This window comes from Myotis nattereri (genome assembly GCF_964212035.1).
Source record: "Myotis nattereri genome assembly, chromosome: 4".
Taxonomy (NCBI): domain Eukaryota; kingdom Metazoa; phylum Chordata; class Mammalia; order Chiroptera; family Vespertilionidae; genus Myotis; species Myotis nattereri.
The window spans coordinates 25,231,041-25,258,625 of record NC_138079.1 but is presented as its reverse complement, the minus strand read 5'-3'; the positions used below and the strand labels follow the sequence as shown (position 1 = coordinate 25,258,625).

At 40.8% G+C, this 27,585-nt stretch overlaps 1 protein-coding gene across 1 annotated transcript in view; it reads left to right on the top strand.

The window, feature by feature from the left end:
- Positions 1–27,585, top strand: part of ADCY2 (adenylate cyclase 2) — a gene marked incomplete at its 5' end in the record, with an annotated part of 280,603 nt that overhangs the window by 137,924 nt on the left and 115,094 nt on the right. The window contains one exon of the mRNA XM_081088883.1: positions 2,028–2,177. Within this exon, the coding sequence (XP_080945009.1) occupies positions 2,028–2,177 (150 nt within the window). The remainder of the gene's footprint in view (positions 1–2,027; positions 2,178–27,585) is intronic.

Below are 27,585 nucleotides of genomic sequence, written 5' to 3'. Positions count from 1 at the left end.
TGGAATTTGGTGGTCAAATTTCAACTATAAAAAGCAATTTCTAAATGCATATTCTAAAATCTAACTGTTTCCTCCATTCCAATTCTCCCATGTGGTTCTGATGCCTGGCACGTTTTTCCCCATCAGCATCCTTCAGTGCAGTGATTGCCTATAGAAATTTTTGAGGTGTGAAAGTATTCCCTGGAGCAAGCCCAGCCTTTCAAATGTTCTGCTCAGCGAAACACAACCATCAGAACCCAGGACTATAGGAAGCTCTGCGTCCGCCTGCCTTTTCTTTCTAGTGTAACGATTATTTCTCAGACTACTTTCTCTTTTAGATACTCAGTCAACTTTTCTGCTGCTTCTATTTAACTTCATATCTCACATGGTCTTGTTAAATCATAAAGACAGAATTTTCCTCAAATAGCTAAAATGCACAGTGAGATAGTAAATATCGCTCTAATTGGTTAAGCCTGATTTACATATAATACAAAATAAAAAGAACTTCATTAATTGTCCAATAGGATTTCCACTCTTTATTATGCTCCTTAAAATTAGTACTTCTGGATTGGTCATCTAATAATTTTGCTCTCGATTTTTTTTTAGTGGACAGGTTTATTACATAATATGTCCATTGGAAAATGGAAGTGAGTGTTTTTAACTTCTTATACATGTTCTCTGGAATTCTAGTAGCCTTGGAGGGATTTGTTTCATTCCTGGAGTAAAATATGTCTTCACACCATCAGGAAGCATGTTAATTCATCGCAGAAATAACATTTAGACTTGGAATCACTAGAGGGTTTTAAAATGTGATTAAGATGGTCCCGGATGAGGGAGGGAACTATGTCTCTTATTTTATTTATAGGCTGAAAAAGTGTGTGTGAAGCCCCATCTGGAAGCCTTTGTAAATTATCATTTCATGAGAATTTTTACCTCTCAGGAGGTAAAATGTATACTCCATTTTGGGGGGATGAGACCTTGAATGGAACTGAACTCATGTGGTATGTTAGATTGCTGCTTCTTGTCTCTCAGGAGGACAAGTAGACTGGAAGAGGAAGATCCTGCTATTGATAATGCCCAGGCAGGACTTTAACCCATAAGGTTAAACCCATAGCTACTCTGAGATGTGTCTTCTAAAAATCCACACAATACTCCTTTCAGATCAGATTTACTTTGCAGAAACAAACACCTCTGTAGAAGCTGCAAGCAAGTCTCATATATTTTTGATCTAATCAACTACCTTCTCTGGGTTTACAAAGGTAAAAATAGGTAGTGTGCCCATTATGATTTGAATAGCTTTCTATTCTGTTTAATTAATTAATATATTTATTTACTTTGTTGAAACTGTACTTCTTTGTGAAGTGGCTTCCAAACTGTTTCCAAACTGAGGCACCCAGGGTGCCTTATCATGTTATAAATGCTCAGGGGAAACACAGCGGCACTTGACATCTGCCAGACATCATAAACCACGAGCTCAAGGTAGTTCATGGTTTCAACATTAGATGACACTGCATTCCTTTTGTTCAAAAGCTGGGTTTTTGGCAGTTGTTGTGACAAAAACCAGTACATGCAGAAATCAGGACAAGAATGAGAAATGTGAGTGGTGATGTCAAATTGGAATCTAAGGCTTGTGATGTTATGCAGTACTCAAGCACATAGCTACTGAGGGCCCATAATAAGTCACTGGTTATTAAAGAGTGAATTAAAATATTTTATTTTATTTCAGTATATTTGTTGGCTTCTCCCCCAGCCGCCCCCCAATAACCACGGAGTTGTCAGGTCATCAGCAAATCACATGGCTGAGCTCACAGATAAGGGAGGGACTGCCAAGCCAACTATCAAAGGGCATGGATCCCAGAAGGGGATAGAATCCCTAAAGGCAATAGCTGTTCCTGTTAAGTAAATAAAAATGTTCCTTTGGACATAGAAATGAAATTAACTTCCCACAGAGACATCTCTGGGAAGACTGTTGCTAATATGCATTCTGTTATTGCTGTAGCCAAGAGTTAAACACTCACCCTATTGAGTGACTCTTTCTGTGTCGTTAGATCCTGGCCAACGTGATCATCTTCATCTGTGGGAACCTGGCGGGAGCATACCACAAGCACCTCATGGAACTTGCTCTGCAGCAAACATATCAGGACACGTGCAATTGCATCAAGTCCCGGATCAAACTGGAGTTTGAAAAACGTCAGCAGGTAAAATGCATTTCAATCTTAATTCCACATTTTTTAGGTATTCTATGGTGATATTGTTACTGTTAATATAAAGTATGCAGTTCACTCATTCACAGGCATCAAAAAGAACCCAGAGTAGCCCATGCCCAGAATGGCTGTGCACTGAGCAGAGTTATAAAATAAAAAGCAAATGCCAGTCAAGGGCACATGCCCAGGTCTCTGACTCGATCCCAAGTAGGGGGCATGCAGGAGACATCTGATCAATGATTATCTCTCATCATTGATGTTTCTATCTCTCTCTCTCCTTCTCCCTCCCTCTCTGAAAGCAATAAAAATATTTTTTTTTAAAAAAAGGAAGAAAGCAAAAAGGGATATTCTGAAGAAAAATGAGACTTACACTAAAGATGTTTAATAATACTGGGTGTACCAATTAATAATGGCAGATTTTGTAATCAAAGAAAACACTATAATTTCAAGAGAAACATCAAAAGTGCTTTATTCAAAGTAATGTCCATTGCTAGCTACACATATCTGCCATCTTTCAGGTAATTTGTGGATACCGTCCCAATAGAACTTTTCTTGTTTTGAGGCAAACCATTCAGAGACCCAATTTTCCACTTCTTCGTATGTTTTGAAGTGCTGCTCATAAAGTGCGTGTGCCATCGATCAGAACAAGTGGTAATCTGAAGGAGAAAGGTCTGGTGAATATAGCAGGTGGGTTAATACTTCCCAGACAAGATCTTTTAATGTGTCTTTAACTGGTTTTGAAGTGTGTGATGGTGCGTCATCATGAAGCAAAATTACTTTGCCATGTCTTCTGACACATTCTGGTCATTTCACGATCAAAGCGTGGTTCAAGTTGATTATTTGTTGTCAGTAGCGATCATACACCACACCTTCCTGATGCCACCAAACGCAGAGCATTGTCTTCTTTCTGAAGTGATTTGGCCTTGCAGTCAATGTTGATGGTTGACCTGGATTAGCCCATATATTGTGCATTTGGGATTCTCAAAATAAATCCACTTTTCATCACCGGTCATAATGCAAAAAAGACTTTCATGCCATTGAAGCAACATTTTACTGATGACTTTTCGGTTTTCCATTTGTCTTTGTTCAGTTGATGTGGCACCCATTTTCCTTCCTTTGAAATCTTTCCCATTGCTTGTAAATTATCAGAAATTGTTTGCTGAGCAATGTTTATTTTTTCTGCAAGTTGTTTTTGAGTGTGACACACATCTTTATCCAATAATGCTTGTAATTGTTGGTCTTCAAACTTTTTCAGTTGACATGGACGTTCTTCGCCTTTCACATTGAAATCATCACTTTTAAAGCATTTAAACCAGCATTCACAAGTATCTTGATATGGAGTGTATTCACCATAAGCTTCCCAAAGTATACGATAACTTTTTCTTCAAAATAATGAATTAAAACTTCCTGCAAATGCTTTTTTTGGCATGAAATTCGACATTTTTAAGCATAAAAATATCTGTGATGTTAACACCTTCAGAAAATTTGACATATGAAGTTTTGAAGCTTGCTGTCAATACAACAAAATAGCATACATATCAAATCACATATATATCAACAAATGTGTAACTCGAGCTATTGAAAAAATCTGCATTATCAACCGGTACACCTAGTATATAATTTTATACCACCAATGTATTTTATTATAAATTTTGGGAATCAACTCTCAGGGTCTGGTACCTAGAATGTAGTACTTTTCTTGTTAGGACTACAGGAAATATGTTTCTAGAATTATAATGAATGCTTGTACTTTTTTCAGACCAACATGTAAATAAATAGGAATGAAAATTTATCTTAATAAATCTATAAGATATGATATGATAGATATAAGGAGACAAATAAAAATTGACCAGTGACAATCTGTGTCCTTCATACAAAGGAGCAGGCCCTGAGACCATGAAAACTGGTCCATCCACAGACCAGTTTAAGCATCTCACAAACCAAATTAATGCCCAAGGGTTCCGAGTGTCACTCCCAGCCCAGCGCTTTGCCACATGCCATCTTTGCTTCATCTACAGTCACATGACAAACAGCAGTGCCCTTAAAAGTGCTGCCTTCAGGGGTAGGATGGATTCTAAGCAAAATAATTTGTTTCAGCCTCAATTTGGATAAAATTACTACCATTCATTTTAATATTATATAATCCATTGATTAGAGAAATAAAAGTACATTGGAGTGAAACACAAACATGCTTATTATAAGGCAGGGTGCCAGATGATGGTGCCTTGCCATTGTCTTAGCCCTAAGAGCCGCCTACCTAGCTGCCTGAGAGCTCACTGCCACACTAAGTGTCTCAAGGGTTCATTTCCCAGGGTCATCATCTCTCTGGCATCATCCTGAAATTAGACTGCGAATTGTTTGGTGACAAGGGCCATCTATTAAATTATTATTTTTCTTTATATTTTTTGAACCTAGTCCAAATCCTTGCATGGAGTAGGCAAGGAGACATGCTTTTAAACACCAAGTGACAAAATGCCTAAATATATTCTACACTGGCTTGCTCTCTTTTTCTCTCTCTATGGTCAATCTTCACAATGCAACCATTAATATATATGTAGTTACCAATCATCCTACAACTATATCCTTTGACACTTTGGATTCCTCATAGTTTATAGCAATCCCTGGAATACTGAGTATACTCACATCCTCATGATGCACTATTCATAATCTCTCCTTACTCTCTGCAAGTTAAATGTAATCTCTGAACACTCCACCCCTTGTGATTGCTCTGAACAAACTCAGATATTATCTTCCCCTCATGAAGCTCACTTATATCATCATTCACTAAAGTAACACTGGTCATGTTAAATCTGCAAAGAATAAAACAAAGATAAAGAGCAAAAATTTGCGCCTCCTTATTCTCCCAGGCCTGTATTCCTCTCTCCGAGTTTCAACTGTGATTTTGGCTGAAGTATTTGTATGAACTTTTAGGCTTGTTGTCATGGAAGTGATCAATATCCTTCCAGTAGGGAGTGTAGAGACAGAATTTTGAGTGTGTGTATTATGAAAGACACAATTTTTATGTCAAATATAAAATGCAAGCTTGAAATCGCCTGGCCTGTTAACTTGATCCAGATCTGCTAAGACCATACATTTAAACCAGCCTGTATTAAGATGATTGGCTCATGGGTACAGCTGTGATGACAGTCTGCAGGGTAATAGATCTTCAAAGCAGTGCTAGATTTTGACATTGATGAGTATAGCACTTAACATAATTTCTCTTTCATTCTTTGCCAGTAAATTTTATTAACAAGTTGAGGGGAAATATGTTAAGGGGGGTTATTTAGGAGTGAATGTTCCATAAGGTGGGTCAGAACAAAGAGACAAATGTCCACAGCAGATTCTACTCTTTCAAAGGGGGCAGATAGGTCCATAAACACTCAAAACTTGGACTCTGAGGACAAAACTTTCAAATGAGTGTGCTTTCTAAAAAGTTATGAGTGGGAAAAACAGAGGGAAATCCTTTCATTAGAGAGCAACATGCTTCATCAGCTGACATAAATGAACAAAAAATATGGCAACTTCCATATGAGAGAGAATTGATGGACCTCTCAAAGTTGGTTGCTAATGAATAATTTAAAACTTAAATTATTTAAAACTTGCCTTTAAATAAAGTTTGCTTTTTATATGCCTTCCTGAAATATGTTCCTATCATTTACACTGTAAATTAGAATTTTAGCTACTATCTTCTGCCTTTAGTGACATCATGATTTGATTTGATTGGATTGGATTAGATTTGATTGGATTGGAAAATGAATAAGAGAATGAAGATTAGAGAGGCCAAATAAAGAATATTATTGTACAAAAAATAGAAAGACACCAATTTTATGGAATTTTGTGGGTATTTTCTCTAGAGAATGATGAGTTTAATTATTTCATCACTTAACTATCTTTTTTTACTGGTGAAGTAGAGCGATGGGCTGGATTGCCTTCTAAATCTAATGAAATAATGGCTAATACAAACTTCCAGCTGAGAGTGCGTTTGGAAAACTTGCTTTTCTGTGGCTTCAGAGAAAGTTCTGTACTTGCTCCCTATTTAGCCTTTCTTTACTGGAACACTCCTGGGTAGAGAGAAGAGGAATTTGAAAATCAGATGCTAACGTGTATGTCTCCAGTGTCACTTGGACCCTGCAAGGCAGGACCCAGGCCTGATCCTGTCACACACCCTCTCCCAAGGGAGTGCTCGGGCTTCTGGAAGGCAGGGAACCCGCACACTTCTCTGAACCCCAGAGCCCTTTACACCTGCGCAAGTGGGAGGTTTGGCGCCTGTCAGGGATGTGGTTAGAGCAGTGGTCAGCAAACTGTGGCCCCTTGAGTATGGCTCTTCCACAAAATAGCTCGTGCGGGTGCGCACGTACAGTGCGATTGAAACTTCGTGGCCACACTCAAGGGGCCAAAGAGCTGCATGTGGCTCGCGAGCCGCAGTTAGCGGACCACTGGGTTAGAGGGTTTATATGTTATGAGGGAGCCTAATTGTCCATTACACCTGCCCCAGGATTCTCGAGTTCTATGAATGTTAATGAATTCCGCTGAGATTAGATTTGCAAAAAAATGCAGATGAAAAACGCAGATTCCCCAGCACCCCAAGCTTAAAGAAAAGCGGTGTAAGATACAAACTTGTTTTTTGTTTTCTTGCTGACAAGATCACAGCGTGAGATGCGAATGTGCCTTTTTCCTCCTTAATGAATTGTCTGTGTTCTGGTATAGAATGATGTTTCCTTTGTTATATATTTTGTAACGTTTTATGCAAAATCTATTTTACCATGATTTTGTCGCTATGTCCTTGTCCCAGTAACTTTATGATTGTAATTGCTGTATTTTGCAGTACTTTTGTACCTTACAAGACTACTACCACTCTTCTTTGTGTATGTTTTTATATCTTTTTTTTTCCTACACAGTCCTCACACAGTTTTAATATGGGTTTTTTTCTGAAATATTTTTCAATCTTTTTCTGCTCTTATGCAGAGGTTATCTTCTTTTCAACCTGGCTTTTATCTGACTATAAATAGTGTTATAAATGCAGGGACACTGTTGGGATAGATGCGGATCTTGTTTCCAGACACTCAGGGAATTCTCTGTTCACTCTAGTCGTGCTTGCTTCCTGAGCCATGTGCAATAATCACCTGCAGATGACATTTTACGTTTTTTTACCTTTAAGTTTTCACGTTGTCTGGTATCAGAAGCCTTCAAAGCTGCACTGAATGACATTATCCTGTTGGGCAGCTTTATTGGTGCCTGTGTTTACAGACATGGCCAGTGTTTTGTTCAAATGTACATTAAATACATCTTTCAACACTTTGTCGATGGCTCTTTTCTAGCTTCTTTAAGCATTCTTTTCTCTGAGCCACGCCACTTTGATTTTTCTTTTAAACCTAGACTTACTTTGTTGTTGAGAGAGATAAAGCTAGACCATTTGCATTGTTGTCAAAGTCATGATTTCGTATCTAGTATCTCTCATTCTGTTTCCTGATACATAGTGTTGTTTCTTAATTTGTTATAGCAATGTCATTCTAGTTGGATTTCCTTTTTATTTTAAGTAGGATTTGTAAGTCCCCTATTTCTAACACATCTTGTAAGCACCTTAGAATATCCACCAGCATTTAAAAATTATCATTATTTATCCAAATGGTCCCAATAATGTTTATCTATGTTTTTCCTTGCTAATAAATATTCCAGTTTATCTTATTTTAAAATTAATAAACTAAGAAAAAAGTTATCTTTTCTTAGGTATCTCATAATGAGTGTCTTTATTTTTGCTTTTTTCCACTCACCACCAAATTTCTTGAAAAAGTACCTACAATTATATTTCTCTCTCCCTCTTATTCACTTCATAACTTCACTATTCAACTGCTATCACAAGTCACCATTCAAATCGCTAAATTTAAAAGCATTTTCCACCCTAGATTTGTGCAGTATTGATGTTTTTGCCCTCACTTTTGTCTATTTGGGGGAAAGTATTCTTGGAGGGAAAAGCCAAACCTCCTCTCCTGGTTCCCACCATCTGGAACCATTCTGGTCTCTGGCAATTTTCTCTCCACATTCTTCAGAGACGCTTTTCTATTCCTACCCACCAACACACACATGTGTTGCTCAGGGCTTGGCAGAGAGGCGTCTTTTCTCCATCCTTCTGTTGGTCAGCTTTCAGCTCCTCAAATTTTTCCAATCGTCCTGTCTTGATTAATCACTCTCATGCACTCATCTGCTCTCCACCTTTTCTGGAGTTCAAAACTTATTTTCATTAGCATCACAAACTCAGAGTGTTCAAACTCCATCTTTCCTCACACCACACTCGACTGTCATCCTCTCTGTTTTTATTAGTGAGTCCATCCTCTCTCCCTCACCCTAAATCTGAATCTTTCTCTTTGTGCTTTCTCCTTTATTTCCCCCATAAAATCAATTGCTCTGCGGTAGTTTTTATTTGCCATTCTTACTGTTGTGCCCTTGGGATTTCACTGCACCTTGTCCTCATCAAGTTCATGCCATACAATAGTGTCATACTAATCTTTCCAAGGTTAGTGTCAGGGTGAAGCTAGGCTTGTAAACACCCTGGCTTGATTTATAATGCAGGACCTTTAACAGGTGTTCTTTGGGTTGCTTACTGAGGGGCAGTATTGTGTAATTGTTATGAGCATGACTCTGGTTCCTCATTGTTCGGTTTGGAGTTCTTTCTGGTCCTCAGTTTCTTCATCTGTAAAATGGAAGTGTTATCCATTCAGGCTGGTATAACAAAATACTGTGAACTGAGTGGTTTGTAAATAGGTGATATTTATTGCTTAGAGTTTTGGAGGCTGGAAATCCAAGGTCAGTGTGCCAGCATGATCAGGTTCTGGTGAGAACCCTCTTCCCGGTTGTAGATGGCTGACTTCTCCTTCTATTTTCACGTGGAAGAAGGGGGAGCTCTGTAAGGTCTCCTTTCTAAGAATATTGGTCCCATTTATGAGGGTTCAGCCCTCATGACCTAATCACTTCTCAAAGGTCTCACTTCCTCAGACTTTCACATTAAGGGGTAGGATTTCAACATATAAATTTTGGGGGGTGGGGGGGGCGGGGACAACATTCACTCCATAGCAATGGAGTAAGGACATTACCTACCTCAGTAGAGTTTTCGGTATCTTATACATTTTTATTATCACTCAAGGAGCATGTGCTCACTAAAATATAAATATGTGCATATATATAAAAATATTTTTATTCTCATATATGTGCTTGCTAAAGATATATGTGTGCTCACTATATAAATAAACATATGTGTTTGCTAAATATATATTTATATATTTGCTTATACATTTACTAGAGGTCCGGTGCATGACATTCATGCACCTGGGGTGGGGGGGGGGTTGGTGTCCCTCAGCCCAGCCTGTGCCCTCTCGCAGTCCAGAAGCCCTCGGGAGATGTCCAACTGATGGCTTAGGCCCACTCCCCCTGGGACATCCTTAGCACTGCCACAGAGGTAAGAGAGGCTCCCGCCACTGCCGCTGCACTCACCAGCCATGAGCCCAGCTCAGGGCTTCTGGATGAGCGGCACTCCCACTGTGGAAGCACACTGACCACCAGGGGGCAGCTCCTGCATTGAGTATCTGGCCCCTGGTGGTCAGTGTGTATCACAGTGACCAGTCGTTCCACTGTTTGGTTGATTTGCATATTAGCCTTTTATTATATAGGATTTATAAATATATACTTAGTAGCTATGTTTTATATATTATATTTACCAGTCAACAAATTTCTGCCTATATGTGTTATCATCTTTTTAATATATATAATATTTAATATATAATAATATATTTAATTCATAATAATATTATAATATATATCACATATATATGTGTGTGTATATATTATATATAGCATATATGTATATAATATACATACTGAATTCCAAGTGGCCTAAAGAGAGTACACAGAAAGTAGCTGACACTTTATAAAACAGGACAGGACAGCTGGCTTCACTTGGAAACTTTTAAGAATGATAATAAAAGGAGAGCCAGCATCTGCAACTTTAAAGTCCTGAGAAAAGAAAAGTTAGTCCCACCCCTGAAAGTTAGGAGTTACTTTTGCAGCCAACAGTTAGGAAGAAGGGAATGTCAAAAACTGAGAGGATTCAAGGACGTCTCAGTGCGTGTCCAGAGTTCATAAGCCTTTTGAGAAGGAAGATGCCGCGTTTGAATCGCCAAGTTACCAGTCAACAAATTCCTAACTACATGCATTACCTTCTTTTTTAGTAATCTCTTAATCCCCATCTCTTTTAAGTCATTATTTAGAAACATTTTTATACTGAAAAAATAGGAGGAAATGATAAGACACTCAAGTTAAGGCCTGCATCTTCATTTTTTCAACAGATACTCCAAATATCCTCACTGGACTCATTCTCATGCAGCTAACGTTTCAGTATTAAGGATAAAGAGAGAAATCCTGAAAGCTTCCAGAAAGAAATTTTAAAAAAATAGATTAATTGCTGTGGGACAAAAGTCAGATTTGCATTTCTCACAAACACCACCAGATGTTAAAAAACAGTAGACGAAAATCTTAAAAGTATCCTAAAAATGTATTCCACACTTTGATTTATGCACCAAGTCAAACTATTATTCATAAATGAGGTTTGAGTAAAGACTTTCAAGCATACATGGACTTAAAGTGCAACCCACACGCGTATTTTATGACATTGGAATTTGAAGATTTTTTTCCCCCAAGTAAAACACACAAAAATGAATTCAAACAAAAAAGAGAAAAAGTTAAAGGAATAAAGAAATGTTGTGAGTCATGAAACTGGTAAAGCTTGAGAGTTAAGACGAAATAATTGTTATGTAATATAAAAATAGCACTATTCATTAAAATAGAAAGAAGAACAAAAGTCTTATATTTTAAAAATCAAGTCAGTTCTTGGGAGTTATTGAGTTGATGGCTCTCTTGTCTAGAAGAACCAATTCCTTCTAGGCCATCATCAACAACATAAGGAATTATTTACCCCACTGCTTTTAGTCATGGTGACTATATTAATTTCAAACACAAAAGAGAGTATTATATTGTTTTGTATTTATCAAAATAAATTATGTTTTAAGTTTGAAAACTATCTCAGTGCTATTCAAAATTCAGTGCAGAAGGAAAAAGACATTGCTTATATAAGGACTAGCTATCTTGAATTCTGCAATTTGGTACACTGAATCTTTAATATTTTTCTTCCATCATATGCAATAAAATCTTAGCTTAAGGACTAGATAAAATAGTGCTTATTATACTTAAGCTATGGAAGTCAGAATCCTCTGAAGCACATTCTACATTTCAGCATTATTGGTATTTGCATTTACATAACATTTTTCATCTAAGGGAACTGAGTTCTTTAGAAACATCATAAATACCACGTTGCATAGAAATGTCTCATATGGTGGTGCTATTGCCATAACTGCATAGGGCGGGGAATTACTGAGATATAGCAAAAGCTTGTGCTGGTGGGCCATTCCATTCACACACTTTCCTGCAGGCAAGACTCCAGTGTAACTTTTATTTGGGAATAATTAGCTCCTGGGGCCATCTGTCTTCACCTCATCCTACTGATGCATTCGGTCTAATGCTTTTCCCCTGTAAAAAGTTGCTCTAGTAAAGTTTGGTGCCCTCAGAAAGGGTGAGGGCCTTCATTCCCCCACCAAGCAGATCCCTCTGCCCTACTTAGGAATGTATGGGTGTGTCTTTCAACCCCTAACTTAAGGAGCTCTGCCAGGTAATGTGACTGACCCTGGACAGGTGTTGTTTTCTGTTTTAGTTGGTGTTTTAACTCCCCTGTGCCTCTGTTTTGAGGTCTGTAACACGTAAGCAGTCATGGTGTCTGCCCGTAGGGTTATTCTGGAGATGAGGAGTATATGACGAGTCTGAAGCAGCCTGACAGTGAAGTGTGCAGTACACATGGGCCCTTAGCCACTAAGTGGAAATTGTATGGAGATTGAAGGCCCCAGGTTTTTAGTCTCCATGAGTTGTAAATCCAGGGCTTTGTACAGAGATCCCATATATTATATGCACACTCAGAAATGCTCTAAATATTACAGGAAAAAAAGTAACCACAAACATGCACTTTTGGAAATTTGCGATGCTTTTGACACATTTTAAAAATTAAAGAAATAACAACTCTACTAGTATGAAGGTAAAGAGGTACTGAGAATGAAGGCACTAAACCTACTAGTGTGTTGCTCAATATTTGGCCTCCTAATTGTGCCTTCTCTTTCCTCTCCACCATCATTTGACAAAATTTTAGAAAAATTTAGGACATCAATTCTAGCTGCTGCAGGTCATGCTGTGCTTGACTTTTGCTGTTTCCTGATGTTCTCTCTTTCTGTCTGCGTTGAAGTATGTCAGACTTGAAGTGCAAAGCAAAGGAATAAATCAGATTCCCTGCCTTCCTTCTTCCTTCCCTTGGAGGAACCCTACCAAAGGCAAGGGTAAAATGCTAAGAGTGATGTCCGTGCTCAATGGGCTTCCATTTCTTCGTGTTTAAAATAAAGGCTCTGCCTGGCTTATTTTATTTTTTTTAAAGGCTGAGTAGTATTCCATTGTATGTATAAAAAAGATAACTTGTCTGATTTCACTCAGATGTGGGATATAAAACAGTTACAAATGAACAAACAAAATAAACATACAAACCAAATAAACTCATAGATACAGATAACAAAATGGTAGCTGTGAGAGGGGGATGTTGGTGGGGAGGACAAAAAATGTAAAGGGGTTAACTACATGGTAACAAAAGGAAACTAGACTTTGGGTTGTGGGCACACAATTCAATACAGATGTCATATTATAAAATTGTACCCTGAAATTTATGTAATGTTATTAAACAATGTTACACCAATAAATTTAATAAGGAAATGAGGGCTTTAGCCCACAATAGATTTACATGAATTATCTTTTCTAATATTACTTTCAGTCTCTCAGAAACTTTCAAAGGAAAACCCTATGACTGGTTTCCTTTTCTTCATTTTTTACTGCATCTCAAATTTTGGCTATGAGTTTGTGGTGTTTCCATTAAGCTTTTCACTCCTTGCTCTCTGTGGACCTTCGTTTGTATTCTGTGAGCATAATGCTCATTTCTCATGGCATATTACTCCTATTTTAGCTAATTATCTTCATGAATTATAAATATTCATGCATGCTGGTTACAAGAAACTCTTCAGAGCAAAGCTTAAGGATAAAATAGTTTTTTAAGTGAACAGTTAGTGTTGTATTTACAATGAAGAGCACTGCTATGATATATGGAAAAATACTATTTAGCCTAGAAATATATTTTTCCATGAATATCAACAACTGGTGATCCAAAAATATCAATATCCTCCATTCTAGTGGTTTCATTTGCCATTCAGGTTATGTTTCATGGCAATAGAAAAAAAGGCAGAGTTGTCTAATAATTTAAGAAAATCTTGGTCAAGCAATATGCCTAATTTCAGAAAAACTGACTTATTGTGAGAATTGAAATATATGAAAATACATACAATGAACTAGTCTCAAGTCATTAAACTTAGAAAATTTTAATTATAGATAAAATTAATACAGCGTATTTTGTGTCATTTAATAGAATTTTGATGAGCAAAATGATATTATTTGAAATCTTCAAAGGGAGCTCTTTCTGCCATTGTAAGCAAACTAGATTTCCTGTCAAGTTCTTAAAATTAATGGAATTGGATAAAGGCCTTTTTCTCACAGCTATGGCTGAAACAAACAATGATGGTTCAGAAGATAAGCTACTAGACATTACTAAACATAAAACTAGTCTAATAAATTTGTGCGATCTGTTATAAATGCTATCATTTTTATGTCTTCAGAATAATACAAGTGAGATCTACTTAAACTTAGAGATATATCCTCACTGAAGGAATTTCTTTGTTCGTTTATCAAACAATATGATAATAGTGAAGTATGAAAGCAGAGGTAATGTTATTTTCCTGTTTCAATCCTCATTTGCATAACAACTGAGTAAAATGTTCTCCCCAATCTCTTAGAAGTATATATATATATATATTGTGTTGATGTGGAATAGAACATTGATATGAAAATCATTTCCATTATTGACATTATGATCTCATATGGGATTAAGCATGGAAATTTGGGTTCTCCAGACACTGTATGTCTTTCTGGATATACTGTCAGTTTAGAGCAAGAACCACTAAAATCTGTCTTCTTCATCAAACATGGTAAATATATCAACTTCTGAGTATGGAGAATCTAAGTGTAGCCTTTACTAAACTACTACTATTATATATAAATGCATACATGCAGAGAAAGGGGGGAGATGGAACTATGTATTTTTCTGTTATTCACTTTTATCTGTGAAGGAATAGGAGCTGAAGAACTATAATGTGCAGTGCTTCAAGGGAGGGGGACTCGCAGGAAGGCTTGATTACTTGACCCCTCTGCATGCTGTGTGTTCCAGGGTTTGGGTCTCCAATTGTTATTTTTCACTTGCTCCCTTGGGTTCTCAGCCTTTCTCATGGCTTTAAAACTATCCACACACTGAGGTCTCTACAACTCTGATCAGTCCCCTGAAATCCAGACTCAACGTTCAATAACCAAGTCCATGTTTTCATTGGAACGTTTAATGAGCATCTTGAACATAACAAGATCAAAATGGAACCTTTGATTTCTCCCAAACCTAGTTTTCTTCTGTAAATGATACCCCATTCACCCAGTTGCTCAGTCCAGACCCTAGGAGGAACCATCATGGACTCTGACTTTCAGTACACCCAAAACCAAAGACTGTCACCTTCTCCCTTACCACCCTCATTCATGCTACCTGTCTGCTCCCTGGACTACAGCATTAGCAAATTTTCCTTGATCAAAGTATTGTCCCCTACCTTTTATCACCACACAAAAACCACACCATCAGATGATGTTGCTCCTCACCTTAACTCCAGAGACTAAAATCTAAATCCCTATCCTTGGTCTATAAGGCCTCAAAAGATCTGGCACTGACTGAGACTTCAACCTTATATTCTACCACTTTTTCAAAGTACTTAAAGGATAACAAATGGTCAACCAAGAAACTTACGTTAAGAAGATAAATAAAACAAACTCTGTAAATATACACTTGTTCTTCTTTATTCTCTCAGCTTCTTTAATAAACATAAAATTATCCTATATAATAAAGAGCTAATATGCAGATGGCCGTTGTGCCCTTGCACAGGGACTGGGGGACCTGAGGCCACACCCCCCACCCAGCGGGGCTTGATGGGGGACCTGAGGCTGCGTCTCCCCACCCGGCGCCAGGCTGGGGAATCTGAGGCTGTGCCCCCACCGTGCAGGGCTTGACGGGGGTGGGGCCAGCCGTGTCTGGTCTCCTGCGATTTCGAGGCACTCGTGGTGGGTGGGGACTTGACTCTGGGTCCCACAGCGTGCCCCAGACTCTGACAGGAGGGAGATTTTCATATACATTTTACTAATTTTCTTTCATTTCTGACACTTCTATTTTAAAGGTCAAATAGCATTATTAAAATATTTCCTTTAATTAATCCCCTTTTAATGTGCGTGAATTTCATGGACCAGGCCACTAGTATGTAATAATAATTATTACAGCGTGTTGTTGACTTTTTAACATTTACAGATTTATATGTATACTATGCTATAATGCCAATAGTTGTATGCAGAAATTATTATTGTGTGCAACAATAATAGGGTAAATAATAAGGGAAAATTGAGAATGTGATCCTAAATTTCATATGCAAATGTAAGTGGTTCAGAACAGCCAAAATAATAATGAAAAAGAAAAACAAATTTAAGGATTCACACTTCGTAATTTCAAAACTTCCTACAAAGCAGTAGTAATCAAAAAAGTGTGATGGTGCCATAAGGATAGAAATATTGATCAATGTAATATAATTGAAAGTCCACAAATAAACCATCACACTTATAGCCAATTGATTTTTGACAAGAGTGCCAAGTTAATTCAATGAGAAAGAATAGTCTTCAATAAATGGTTCTGTGACAATTGAATATCCACATTTAAAATAACACAATTGCACCTGACCAGTGTGGCTCAGTGGTTGAGTGTTGATCTATGAACCAGGAGGTCGTGGTTAGATTCCTGGTAAGGAAACATGCCTGGGTTGTGGGCTAGATCCCTAGTGGGGGGCTTGCAAGAGGCAGCCAATGATCCTTGCTCATCATTGATGTTTTTTTCTCTCTCTCCCTCTCTCTTCCTCTCTGAAATCAATAAAAATATAATTTAAAATAAATAAAATAACATAGCTGAACCCTTACCTCACCCATATACAGAAAATAACTCAGAATTGTTTTTTTAAAAAACTAAATGTAGGAGCTAAAACTATAAAACTCTTGATAGAAAGCATTGCATAAGTCTTCATGACAGGAGTTAAGCAAGGTTTCTCAGATATGAAACCAAAACCATAACAACAATAGGAAAAATAGATAAATTGGACTTAACTAAAATTGAAATCTTTTGTACTTCACATAACCATCATGAAATGAGAAGGGACTTGTATCTATAATATACAGAGAACCTTTACAAATCAATAATTAAAAACCCAAATACTCCAATTAAAAACAGCGAAAAGGATCTTAATACACATTTCTCCAAATATAGTACACAAATGGTCAATGCACACATAAAAAGATGCTTATCATTTACAATCTTGTTTCTAGTGATCTGTGTGTATAAAAACTTCTTCCTCAATGACAGTCATTTCTGTATCTCTGAGTCTTACCCCACCTGATTAAAACAACTCTCTCAGATACATTTTTTTAAAAAAATATATTTTATTGATTTTTTACAGAGAGGAAGGGAGAGAGATAGAGAGTTAGAAACATCGATGAGAGAGAAACATCGACCAGATGCCTCCTGCACATCCCCCACTGGGGATATGCCCGCAACCCAGGTACATGCCCCTGACCGGAATCAAACCCGGGACCTTTCAGTCCGCAGGCTGACGCTCTATCCACTGAGCCAAACCGGTCTCGGCTTCAGATACATTTTAAAACTGGCCTTCAGTAAGTGGCAGCTGCCATCACTGTTAAGTTGTGGTCTTTTATCATTTGCACAAAGTGAAAAAGTATGAAGGTAAATTGATTAACTTAAATTCAGGGATAATAATGCTAGAAATAATGTTTTACAGCATTAACTATGTAAGTGGAAAATTAGATTAAAGTAGTTCAAGGGCATTTCCAAAAACATGAAACCCAAAGGTGTCCCCCAAGTGTAAGCCCAGAGTCTGGGCATCCCCTGGCCTACCTCTCCATGCCCTTGCCCCTTGTCCACTCTCCAGTACGGCTGCTGCTGTTCTAGGCTAAATGATGACTAGAGACTGAAAACTTCTTTCCCTAAAAAAATTAAATTCTGTAGAGCCTTGTGGAATAAGAGTCCATATAAAATGAAAACTGAGAGGACTGCGAAGACATGTTCCCATCCAATATAGTAAAAGGCTAATATGCAAATAGACCAAACATTGGAACTACCAGTGGCTATGGCATGCACTGACCACCAGGGAGCAATAGCTCAATGCAGGAGCTGCCCCCTGGTGGTCATTGCACTCCCACAGGGGGAGTGCCACTCAGCCAGAAGTCCTGAGCTGGGCTCATGGCTGGCAAGCACAGCAGTGGTGGCAGGAGCCTCTCCTGCCTCTGTGGCAGCGCTAAGGATGTCTGAAGGCTTAGGCCTGCTCCCCAGGGGGCCTAAGCCATCAGTCGGACAACCCCTGAGGGCTCCCGGACTGTAAGAAGGTGCAGACCAGGCTGAGGGACCCCCCTCCAAGTGCACGAATTTTGTGCACTGGACCTCTAGTCTACACTATTAAAAGAGAAAAATGGTAATTGGCATACGGCGCTACCCTTTTCATTGGCTAATCAGGGCTATATGCAAATTAACTGCCAACTGAGATGGCAGTTAACTGCCAACAAAGATGGCGGCTAATTTGCATATGTAGGCACAATGCAGGGAGGCGAAAGGGAAAGCAGGAAGAAGCCCCCTGCCACTGACAGTGATCAGAAACCCAGGGGGGAGCTAAGAGGTGGGGGGCAGGGCAAAGGCGGCCCTGGGGCCGCCTTTGCCCTGCCCCCCAGCCATGATCGGAGAATCAGGCGCTTTTGCCACCCTGGCCAGTGATAGCAGGAAGTAGGGGTGGAGCCAGCAATGGGAGCTGGGCACGGTCGAAGTTGGCAGTCCCGGGAGCTAGGGGTCCCTTGCCTGGGCCTAAAGCGGAGCCCACGATCGCGGGCCGCTGCCGCTGTGGGTCCCCGCTGCCCGGGCCAGACGCCTAGGCCAGAGGCGTTAGGCCTGGGCAGGGGCAGAGCCTGCAACCGCAGGGAGCTGGGGATCCCCTGCCCAGGCCTAATGCCTCAGCCAGAGGTGTTAGGCCTGGGCAGGGGCGGAGCCTGCAACCGCGGGGACCTGGGGATCCCTTGCCCAGGCCTGACACCTCGGCCAGAGGCCTCAGGCCTGGTCAAGGGGCCGATCCCGTGATTGGTGATCGGAGGGTGATGAGGGTCAACTCCTCTGGCCGAGGCATCAGGCCTGGGTGGGGGGCTGGGGGTCCCCTGCCCAGGCCTGATGCCTGGGTCAGAGGCATCAGGCCTGGGTGGGGGGCGGAGCCAGGGATTGGAGGGATATGATGGTCCCCTTGCCCAGGCCTGAAGCCTGGGTCAGAGGTGTCAGGCTTGGGCGGGGGGTGGAGCAAGCGATCAGAGGGAGATGGGGGTCCCCTGCCCAGGCATGATTCCTGGGCCAGAGGCCTCAGGCCTGGGCGGGGGTCAGAGCCAGTGATCGGGGGGATATAGGGGTCCCCTGTCCAAGCCTGACACCTCTGGTGGAGGCGTCAGGCCTGGGCAAGGGGCCGATCCTGCGATTGGAGGATGATGGGGGTCAACGCCTGAGGGCTCCCAGTATGTGAGAGGGGGCAGGCTGGGCTGAGGGACACTCCACACACACACACACACACACACACACACACACACCCAGTGCACGAATTTCGTGCACCGGGCCCCTAGTATATTAATAAAATACTACTGAGTACCTCCCTGAGAACAGAAATCATTCTCTTTTGTCTGTAGGACAGTTGACCAGGGAGAAATGTTTGCATAAAAAATGCTGACAAAGACTTGCTCTGTGAATAGTGGACTATTCCTTGGTGACATGGCAAAGACAAGACCTGTAGAGGGTAATGGTGTGTAGGCTTTGTCCAGCATCTTTGCAGCCTCATCCCCATTCTGGATCATGGACCTGCCTGGGTGACCAGCATGGGGGCGTCAGCCCAGGCCCCCAGAGTCCTGATTTGAAACCCAACATCAAAGGTTCTTCTTTAAAGCCATTTTTCTGGCAAGAATATAGAGGAGATGATGTAAAAAGTGCAATTTCTTTAATGACTGCCTCATCTAGTAAATAAATTGCATGTCTATTATACCCTACCACCTCCACCTCTCATTTGAACCTGCTGAGGTTTCCAGCTCTGAGCAGAAGATATATAAACATTTATCACAGACATAAAAGCTGATCAACAGAACTATAAGAGGTAAAAGTTTTAAATCATTCTCTGATTATAGCTGTGGGCATTTCCATTACCTTTTTCATTAAGTAGTGACATGTATAAAAATATTGAGCTATTTACATTACTGGAGAGGGAAAAATACAGCAAAAGACAGACTGACTAAAATTGTTATTTCTCCCACAAAATATAAATCCAGCTTTTAAGTATTAACCATAAATGTTTTTCTGCCCTCGATTATTTTTAAGATGTGGAGATGTGATGAGCATTGTAACAACAATATAGAAAAATATTCCTTTTATCTACCCTTGAAGGTCGGATACATTTTGGGTATGCTATTCAAAAATTCACTTTATGTTTTTTATGTAATTTTTATCAGTGTTGATAGTGAAAAGAAACCTTTGCAGAATGCTCTGCATAACTTCATCTGTTTCTAATACTTTCTTTTATCAGATTAAACCCATTGTTCATATGAAGAGATCAAAGAGGTTGTGTCTGGGTCTCAGGGGCTGATGTGAAGGTAGCTCTTGGGACCCTGATGTTATTCTGCTAAGCATGTGCATGTTACATGAGGAGGCTGAGGCTTGCAGCGGCTTCTTTAGGAATACCTTGGAATTGTTACTTCCCTTCCTTTCTAGGAAAAGATCTTCCTTCTTCCCGTAATGTGCCCTGACCACGACCTGCTAACCTTCATTGTTACATAAGCTCTGAAGTGAACTTTGTAGTCAAAGCAATAAACTATTACCCAGAGGGAAAATTTTTTTTTTAAAAAAAAAGGAAAGGAAAATAAACAAGTAGGAAAGAGATTTTAGAAGTGACAGAAAGGAACTTCCGAGATTCTGGGTCCTTTCCATGTGCCTCTGTTGGAACTGATACTGTTTTAATTCCCTTGAGCCCACTATTGCTGTGGGTGTAAACAGGGGAGGGCTGGCATTCGAGTGCAGAGTAGTGGTAGCTCTGTTAACAAGGTTTATTTTTTAAACTAAGTATAATTACTAAGAAATTTGGGTTTCAAACCATTTCTCTCTCTCTCTCTCTCTCTCTCTCTCTCTCTCTCTCTCTCTCTCTCTTCTCTCTCTCTCTTTCCCTCCCTCCCTCCCTCTCTCTTTCTCTCATTTCTGTTTCCACGACATTTCTCATAAGCCAGGCCTGGAGTGTAGATTCTGGAGCCGGCCAGCTAGGTTTGGGTTTGGCTCTTTTCTGATATATCAAGCAAGTTACTTTTTGTTGAAACATCCAAGAGGTAAAAAATGGGGATGGTAATCATCTCCGTCCCATGTTTCAGCGTTGCATGAGGATTAAATTAACAAAAGGTATTAGGATTTCACTCTTGTCCTGGCACATAGAGCTCAATAAAAATTGGGGAGTTTATTATTCCTTAGATATTCTAAACCTCCCTGATTATTTAGAACACTGAGATGCCATCAGAAATATTTGCTGATCAATTCAAGCAAAAATTACCTTAGATAATCTTCTGCAATTGAGACTGATTATTTTCATATGGCTAACAAGTATAAAATATTCTCATGTGGATATTTTCCTAGCATGAGAGACATGAGGTTTCGAAAATGACCAATTCTCACCATCACTCGGGATGAATAGATCTTGATTCCTGGGAGAGGAGCCCATTTGTGGGGCAGATTAGGAGTTCAGTTTTGAAGTGTGAGGGTTTATCATAAATCCAAGGAAAAGTGTTGAGAAGGCAATTGGAGCTATAAGTCTGGAGTTTAGGGTCATGGGCTTGGCCAAGGATGTGCATTTGAGAGTAGTTGGCAGATGGATACTATTTAAGGTCCTGAGATTGGAGTCAGCCATCAAGGGAGCCTGACAATTAGAGTCCAGGGAACAAGGAGGCATCAGCAAAGGGCATGGAGAAGCTTGTTTCCTGCAGCAGCAGTGTGGTGCTCAGAAAGCCAACTGTGTCCATAGTTTCACGAGGAAGGGAAGCAACGAACCATATCCTTACCAACAGCGGTTCTCATGGAGTGGTAGGTTCAACACAAATGAAAGGAGAGGCATCGGGAAAGGGTGCAGAGTTACTCTTTGGGGGAGCTTTGCTGCATAGAGGGCCAAGGAGAAGAAATGGTGTCCAGGAGAGTTATTGTAAGCATGGAGAAAGAGCCGCACATGAGTACCCTGTTGAATGATCCAGTAGAGAAGGGAGTATGGATGTTGTAAGAGAGACATGTGTATTGCTGGAGCCATATCTTTGCAGGAAGGAAGTCATGGCTTCTATTGTGCATGAGGGTGGAGCTTACACAGGACAGGACCATTCTGGACTTACAGGGAAGTGGGGGATGTCAAGTTCATGGGGATAGGTGCTGGCATGTGGTTATCCTTTCCACTTTTATTGCTTCCTTATGCTGTTTGATTTACCCATCTTTGTGCCTCTACACACCCCTGCCACTCAAACAGGCTGCAGCCGTGGGCAAACTACGGCCCGCGGGCCAGATTCGGCCCATTTGAAATGAATAAAACTAAAAAAAAAAAAAAGACCATACCCTTTTATGTAATGATGTTTACTTTGAATTTATATTAGTTCACACAAACACTCCATCCATGCTTTTGTTCCGGCCCTCCGGTCCAGTTTAAGAACCCATTGTGGCCCTTGATTCAAAAAGTTTGCCCACCCCTGGCAAGATATGGGCAATCAGTAAACGCTCCTGGGACTGAAAATGTTAATGGTGAGGGAAATGTGATTGCCCAGATACTGACATCAATCGTATCATGAGTGACCTGTGAAGTTTTGAAATAGTGAAAAGCGGGGCCAAACCTAGACGCATAGAAACGGTCATTTAGGAAAAGAATCCAAGTAAGTGTTGCTTATTGACAGTTGTACTGGGACTGTGTGCTGATGAGACATTAATGGCCGAAACATACATGTTTCCCTCAAGTTTTAAAGGTATTTCTAGATCCCTCTTAGGCTTTGAGACTGAGATATGTAGAGACACACCCCTGGGGATTGATAGGCCCAGAGAACGCCCCTTGCTGCCCTGTTGCAGGAGTCCCAGCCATGTCCTGTGTCTCAGGGTGGAACCCAGTGATCCAACAGTAACTGAAAATTGATTGTGTCTAGGGGAGATTCCCCTTTGATGGTGGCTTATTGGGTTGTGTTTCTTTGTTGCTTTTATTATTTTTCTGAGTATTTTAGGACCAATTAATATAACTCTAAGAAAGTTCAGGTCTTAGTTCCAAGAAGTAACTACTTATAAAGTAACTATTTCTGCTATTTATAATGATGTTTATCAGGGGTTGGGACTTGTAGAAAAGCAGAGGGAAGCCCCACCCACCTGTATCTGAACCCCACTTGGGAGCTGGGCAGTCTGAGTTCCAGGCTTCCCTCGTCCCCCATGAGCTGTGTCCTGTACACGAAGGATATCTGTGATGTTACTGTGGACAGCACTTAGAACAGCACCTGACCCAGAGAAAGCTCTCTGCAGGTGTGAGTTGCTATCTTTTGAAAGGCTTTCTTAAATATTTTGCATTGATTAGGTACCAATTCTAAGCCCTTAAGATGTCCAGGCATGTTTAAAGCAAGAGCCATCAGTGGATTCAGAGGAATAAGCACACTGAGAGAATTAGTTGGGGAATATAGTTTTGCTCACTAAATAGTAAGACAGTTGAATGAAGGACTATAGGTGGTTGCCAACATTGTTCATCTGTCACATCAAAGTGCATCTGGGATCCACATCATCTAAATACCCAGGCAGTCAAGCATCCTTTCCACCTCACAGCGCCTGGAGGGCCGGCGTGCCCACTTCCAGATGGCAGCATTTCGTTACTTCATGACAAAAGCAGGATGGTGCTAGACCTGATGCAGTTCCTTGTGACTCAGCAAGGTGTGATAGGAATCCTTCAGGGGGAGGAATAACAGAGTTCACGGGTCCATGTATAGTGAGGAGGAAGACAGCACCTGGTTGTATGGTCTGCAGCCTTCTGTGATGGATCTGTCAAATCGGGGACATGTAATAATGACATACACCCAGGGAAGTTGCAGAGGGAGCAGGAGCCCACAGTAGGACTGGATGGGCAAGGCTAGTGGAGAGTTAAAAATCAGTGAGGCTAACTGAGTTTCTGCCTCCTTTGTCGTGTGCCCTCACTACAGATGTGTGGATTAGGGTGAAACCTTCAGGAAAAACAGGAGGAGCTGTGTGCTAGGAGACTCTGCTTTGAATACTCAGTAACGTGGAGGATTGGGCAGGTTCAGTAAGTCACAGGATGGTGGGCAGTGGTTCCCCATGCCTCCTGTGCCTTCCACCTGTCCCTGTGTTCTGTCTTTACCCCATCTCCTCCATGCACACACGTATACACACACAGCACTTTTTTTTAAACCAATAAGCAAAGTGCTCAATAGAACTATGTTCTTTTTTTAATTTAACTTTATGGTTGAAAGTGTTATATATGCTCTTTTATCCATTTTTTTCCTAAGAAAGAGGATTAATGACCTAAGTTATTGACTCAAGGACCAAACAAAGGCCCACCCTGTGTCTCTGAAAAGACCCCCTGGTGTGAAGCATCCAGGCAGGGCTCAGAGCAAACGTCCAGATGTGCACAACCAGACCTTTGCTCCCTCAGCTAAAAATCAGATGCCAGAATTCCCAACAAATATATTTTCTGCGAAGTCACACGCCCTGCGCAGGGGCAGCTGTGACTGTGGTGTGATATAGCTGCCCACAGCCCGCAAGGCCAATAGGAAGAATTGCACATTGTGACTCTCAGGGCCCCCAGCTCCGGGTGCAGCGACCACCCTGCCTTTCTAGGGTGTCCAGGGGTGAATGTGGGGGTCTCTCACCTTAAACGTGAGCCCTCCTCCAGGTTCAAAGAGGCAGACTTCAAAGCCCGTCCACCAAGACTTTTCTCAACATAGTGATTTTCAGCTGGACCAGCAAATGCACTGGCCCCACCCCTAGAGGCAAGGCAGAGAGTAGCAGCATTACTTTCCTCATGAGCGGGTTCCTGTGACCTCTCTTTGTGAGATTTCTCCACTCTTGGACTGTGCTGGTCTTCACCACGTTTACATTGTTCTTTCTAGGACAAGTTTAATTTGCCTTTTTACCCGTGAAGAAAACTGTATTAACTGCAACAGTTCGGCTGAGAATACAGAGCTAAGGAACAGAACCATTAGTTATTGTTAATCCTACGCATATGAGGCAGGGTTCTCCAGAGAAACAGAACCAATAGAATGTGTGTACATATAGAAAGGTTGTTTTGAAAGGAGTGGTACACATGATTATGGAGGCTGGTGAGTCCAAAATCTGCAAAGTGGGCCAGTGCTGTGGTTCAGGTCCAAAGGTTGCTGCTGCAGAATCCCTCCTGCTTGGGGAGCTCGGTCTTTGTTCTATGTAGGCCATCAACTGATTGGATGAGGCCCACCCACATTATGAAAGGTACTCCGCTTTACTCAAAGTCTACTGACTTCCATGTAAATCTCATCCATAAACACCCTCACAGAAGTTGACATATACAATGAACTATCACACTGGGTTTTCTTAGTGCTTCAGTTTAAACACTAAGATGCATTTTACACAAAGAATCTTTGGAAAATTAGATATTTCAACATGCTAATCACTCAGATTCTGAGATGAAAGAAAGAAGAAATGCCATTGGCATTAACTTTGCAAGGGTTTGCTTGTCAAAATAGGTACCGTTTTCTTCATTCTGCAGCTATTCACCCTGCTCCATTCAGCCAGTCCCAGTTAAATAATGTGTAATTATGTAGCTCTCTCCAACACAGTGTAATTTAAGATGTGATTTGACATAAACAAAAGTGTCTTCTTTGTGTGTGTGTGTGTGTGTGTGTGTGTGTGTTCTATTCAAGAACTTTATAATACCCAGATTACCATACTGTGTTGGGTATGTCATCACTTGCCGCTAGCATGGGAATGGAAATGAAAGCAGTCTGGTAAAATTGATACCAAAATCATTGTCATTGCTCTGTAAACGTGCTGAAAACCTCTAGCCATTGGCCTTGAAACCCTCTGCTGTGTGAATTCGAAGAGTTAATCCTCAAGTGCCCATGGCTTGTAACAGGACCCTTGTGGGAGCAGGACACTGAGTTCTAAGGCTAAATAAGGCCTCTGCTGTGAACCAGCTCCACCAGAGTGACCCAACACGCAGGAAACAGTTTCATTCATCTAATCGGCATGCACGAGAACAGGACTTTCTTCGAGTGCTTGGGAGAGTCCCCTTTATATTTAGAATGGTGGCCCCGCTGCTCACACTGCTCGGGTGCTCACAGAGAGCCTTCATCCACACCCCCCTGGCTTTCCATCTGAGGTGGGAAGTTAATTGGCTCCAATAGGCCTGCGTAAGCACGGCCCTCAAATGTGGAGCTATTATATAAATGTGAACACTTAACTTCTGTGCCTCTTGTCCTCACTACCGTGTGCTTTTGTGCTCCCAAATCTAGGCTTTTCAACTTGGGCTCTGGTAGCTATGGCAACGCAGGAGCAGGTTACAGGGAGAATGGGAGTAGGGTAAGACCCTCTTCAGTATGTGAACCTCCATCATTAGCCACCACTGCTGCCCACAGAGCCCAAATACCTGCAGCTCCCAATGCACAGATGTCTCCCTCACGCCTCTGTGCCTGTCATCTCTCTCTCTGCTTCCCTCTACCCATCCCCCACTTCCCATCAACCTGGCTGACACTGTTAGCCTCAACCGAGGTGGCACTGCCAGGGAAGCCACCCCAAGAACAACAGCAATCCGTAGCCCTGCGGAAGGAGCGGCTTGTACTGTCTCTCACAGTATTGCCTATGAAACCCCACGCTCACATTTCACACTGATATCAACTTCCTGCATGTCGGCCATGCCCAGTGACCTGTGTACTCCGTGCGACATGAGGGGCCCCAGACAGCCCCTTCATTGCATTGCCTGTGATCAGAATGAACTGATATATAGACAGAGGTCAAACAGATGGAGATTCAGATTTCCACCTTTATTATTGATGACGCGCTCTCAGAAAGCTTGGCTCAGATGTGACCTCTTATGTTATAAGTCAGTTAGCTCCAGTCCCTGGTGGAGCTAAACAGTTGCAGGCACCCCTGCTGGAAAACGTTAGGAGACTGAAGAGCAGATCAAAAGAGATGTGTGGTACCTGAAAGGAAAGGGAGACCAGGGCCTGTACCGAGCATGCTCACATCCTTCCCCTCTAAAGAGTGAGAGGCATGGCTGGGGAAAGGTTGTTAACCTCTACCTTTGGTCCCTCCTATGTGGGTTAGTCAGGGCTCTTCAGGAAAACACAATCAATAAGGTATGTGCCTACAGAGCTATGTGCATTATGGAGGCGAATCTGCTTTACTTAAAATAAATTAATTGTAAATGTTAATAACATCTTTAAAAATACCTTTATGGCAATAGCTAGATTGGTGTTTGGGCAAACAACTGGTCACCATATTCTTGCCAAGTTGACATATAAAATTAACTGTCACGGCATGGACACAAGCGAGGGAAGTGGGGACAAGGTGAGGAGGCACCCTTCCACATGCTCTTACTAATAGAGGCAGAATTCAGCACCATAGGTCCTCATGAATATTCACTGCATGAGCAACTTTCCCAGATCCCAAAGCAACATATTTTTTAATTTTTTTCTGCTATTTGGGAGCCAGTGCAGGGTAATTTGGGTAGGGAGGTGTAGCTGTAAGCAGCGGGCATTCAAGTAGTTTTAATTATAAATACTTAAGGGTAAAAGAATTTAACCATGTACCTTGATATATATATTTATATTCTTAAAATATGTTTATTTATGTGTATAATAAAACACATATTAGAATTAAAGGCCAATAACAATGAAAACAATCTTTTAAATTATTTACTTTTTATTAGTTCAAAAATACATTAGGCTTTTTTATTTAATTTTTTTGGTAAGAGCATTATGATGGAATATGCTTCATTGCTTAAGAAATTTTTGGTTAATACTTTGTATTCTAATGCTTTTAAGT